This window comes from Limulus polyphemus, unplaced genomic scaffold (assembly GCF_000517525.1).
Source record: "Limulus polyphemus unplaced genomic scaffold, Limulus_polyphemus-2.1.2 Scaffold7451, whole genome shotgun sequence".
NCBI classification, from domain to species: Eukaryota; Metazoa; Arthropoda; class Merostomata; order Xiphosura; family Limulidae; genus Limulus; species Limulus polyphemus.
In genome coordinates, this window is record NW_013673061.1 from 6,237 (window position 1) to 8,661 (window position 2,425).

General features: G+C 34.3%; 1 protein-coding gene across 1 annotated transcript in view; it reads left to right on the forward strand.

Moving 5' to 3' along the window:
- Positions 1 to 1,687, forward strand: part of LOC106474623 — a gene marked incomplete at its 5' end in the record, with an annotated part of 5,646 nt that extends 3,959 nt beyond the window's left edge. The window contains one exon of the mRNA XM_022402935.1: positions 795 to 1,687. Coding sequence (XP_022258643.1) covers positions 795 to 1,106 — 312 coding nt within the window. The remainder of the gene's footprint in view (positions 1 to 794) is intronic.
- Between the last annotated feature and the right edge of the window lie 738 nt (positions 1,688 to 2,425).

A 2,425-nucleotide genomic window follows, 5' to 3' on the forward strand; every position in this document is an offset into this window, starting at 1 on the left:
CCACCTATGGCAGATATTTTACTGGATAGGTATGAGGCAAGGTGTAGAAGAATCGTGCAGGACATACAGTACATGTTGTGCAAAAAGGGGACCCAAGCATAAGGGACGTGCTCCAATGAAGTTATATCAAGTTGGTGAACCAAAGAAAAGAGTACCCGTTGACATTGCTGGTCTTTTGCCCCAAACTCGCGCTGGAAACAAGTACATTTGTGTGGTGATGGATTATTTCACCAAGTGGCCTGAGGCATATGCAATACCAAATCAGGAAGCTACAACTCCTATAAAGTTCTAATGATGTGTTGTCAAGTTTTTCAGTATATTTGAAGTTAGATTATAAATTATAGATAGTTGTGAAGTTTGGATAGTTATTATCAAGATAGGGTTTTGAATCAGACAATGTATTATCGTCATGTATTTGAATCTGTGCTTGCTGTCTAGCTATCAAGTAAGTTGATTTATTTTACGACGGTATATATGTGTTTAAGCTCGTAGGAGATAATGAACTAAGCTGTGATTATTACGTGGACTGGACGTTAAATTATTCTAACTGGATAATTTAAAAGAACCTGGCAATGAAAGAACATAGCAAAGAATAATAAAGACGAATATTCAAGTATAGTTTACCAAAAATATATTAACCAGCTCTACGTTTCAAAGGCAGTAAAACTTATAGTAGCTTCATGTAACTTTTAAATCTATCTCATTGATTTGTTAGTAAAACAAATTAATATTACAGCTAGTTTAAGTTTTCAAATGTCACAGTATACAAATCATGTTTAAAGTTATATTTCCAGAATGTCACAAAGGGCAGCTCAGCAGCTAAGGCTGGATTAAAGGAAGGAACAGTGGTTACTCACATCAATGGAAGGTCTCTTCATGGGAAAAGTGAGTTTCAAGTGTTTGCCATGATGAACACCATTGAAGAAGACATAGAGGTGTCTGTTCTAGCCCCGTGCGAACTTACTAATCAATCTCAAACCAGTGGGCAGCAGAAGGTCACCAATCACGGACTGAAAACTAGACTTGTTAAAATCTTTGCACCTCTGATGCAGAAGAAGGATGCTGGACTGTTTTCAACTTCTACGAAAGGATATGAAGCTATTTAAGGTGCTCCAATGCGATGCTTTTGGACCTTATTGTTTTGTACAGGGTGTCCCAGAAGTATGTACTCATAGGGAAAATGTACATATATTCTTAAACTAACACATTTCTAATGTCCGTTGTAGATATTTCAGGAAAGAAAATACCCTGATGACACAGTTTACCAAGAATTGGTATGTGTTAACGGCATGCAATTTGAATAATGAATAAATTAAGAATACAATGTGTATTTTTCCTAGGGGTCCAGACTTGTGGAACACCCTGCGGGTAGAAACTTCGGTTCTCCCTGATAAAACGATATTTCCTTTACAACATAGGTTTTAAGGGAATGCTAAAATACTAAGTTGAAAAAGAATTTGGTGATAATTTATCACTGGTAAGTGGCTAGATAGCGAAGCTTGTTTATAAAGTGAAGAGACCTAATGCCGTTAAAAAACACACAAAAAAAAACACGTCATGTTGTCACTCAGTTTTGAATAAATTCCTTATATCGCTAACAATTACTAACAAATTATACATTTAACAAATAGATATGACTACAAAATGGAATATATAACAGTAACGAACAAAAAATACATGAAATTATGGATATATCTAAATAAAACAAAGCACCCAAAAACAGTAATCGGGTTTTCTAAATATATCAATTAATTTAAGAAAGGATAGTTTAATTGCTTTTATTTGGAACTATTTCTTTTACACACCATCAGCATAATGTCGTGCTGCGTAGAGATACAACAAACTCATGTGAAAGTGATCAGGCTATAACCATGTTGCCTTGAAGAGATCGAAGTAAGTGAATCCCTCTTTATGTATATTTTGATATGAAGGGAAATGAAAAGGTAAAATATAGGCTGTACTCTGCAGCGCTTAGTTACAGGGACAGTGTGGGAATAATGTTAAAAAAACATCAACATAAGGTATCCTGCTGGATCTAGCGCGGAGGACAGGGGAGCGAGCCCCATATAAAATTATGCATTATTTGACTATTTTTATATATGTACAGAATTTAGATATATATATATTGTCGGATACATGAAATATCCCCAACGCGTTTGGGTGCTATGTCCACAGACATTATCCGTTATGACATAATATTGACAACTAGGACTGATGATGGATAATAATAGTATAATTTTAGTTCTATTGTAATATTTGAATAGAGTTGTTTAAACATTTGTTTAAAAATACGAAGAATTAAATTGTGGCGAAATGCTACAAGTTCTTCAAATACCTACAGAATGATAGGTTTCTTTTTTGTGAGTGTAACAACACTTAAGTACACTATTTCGATTGTATATATATATATTAATTAATTATCCTA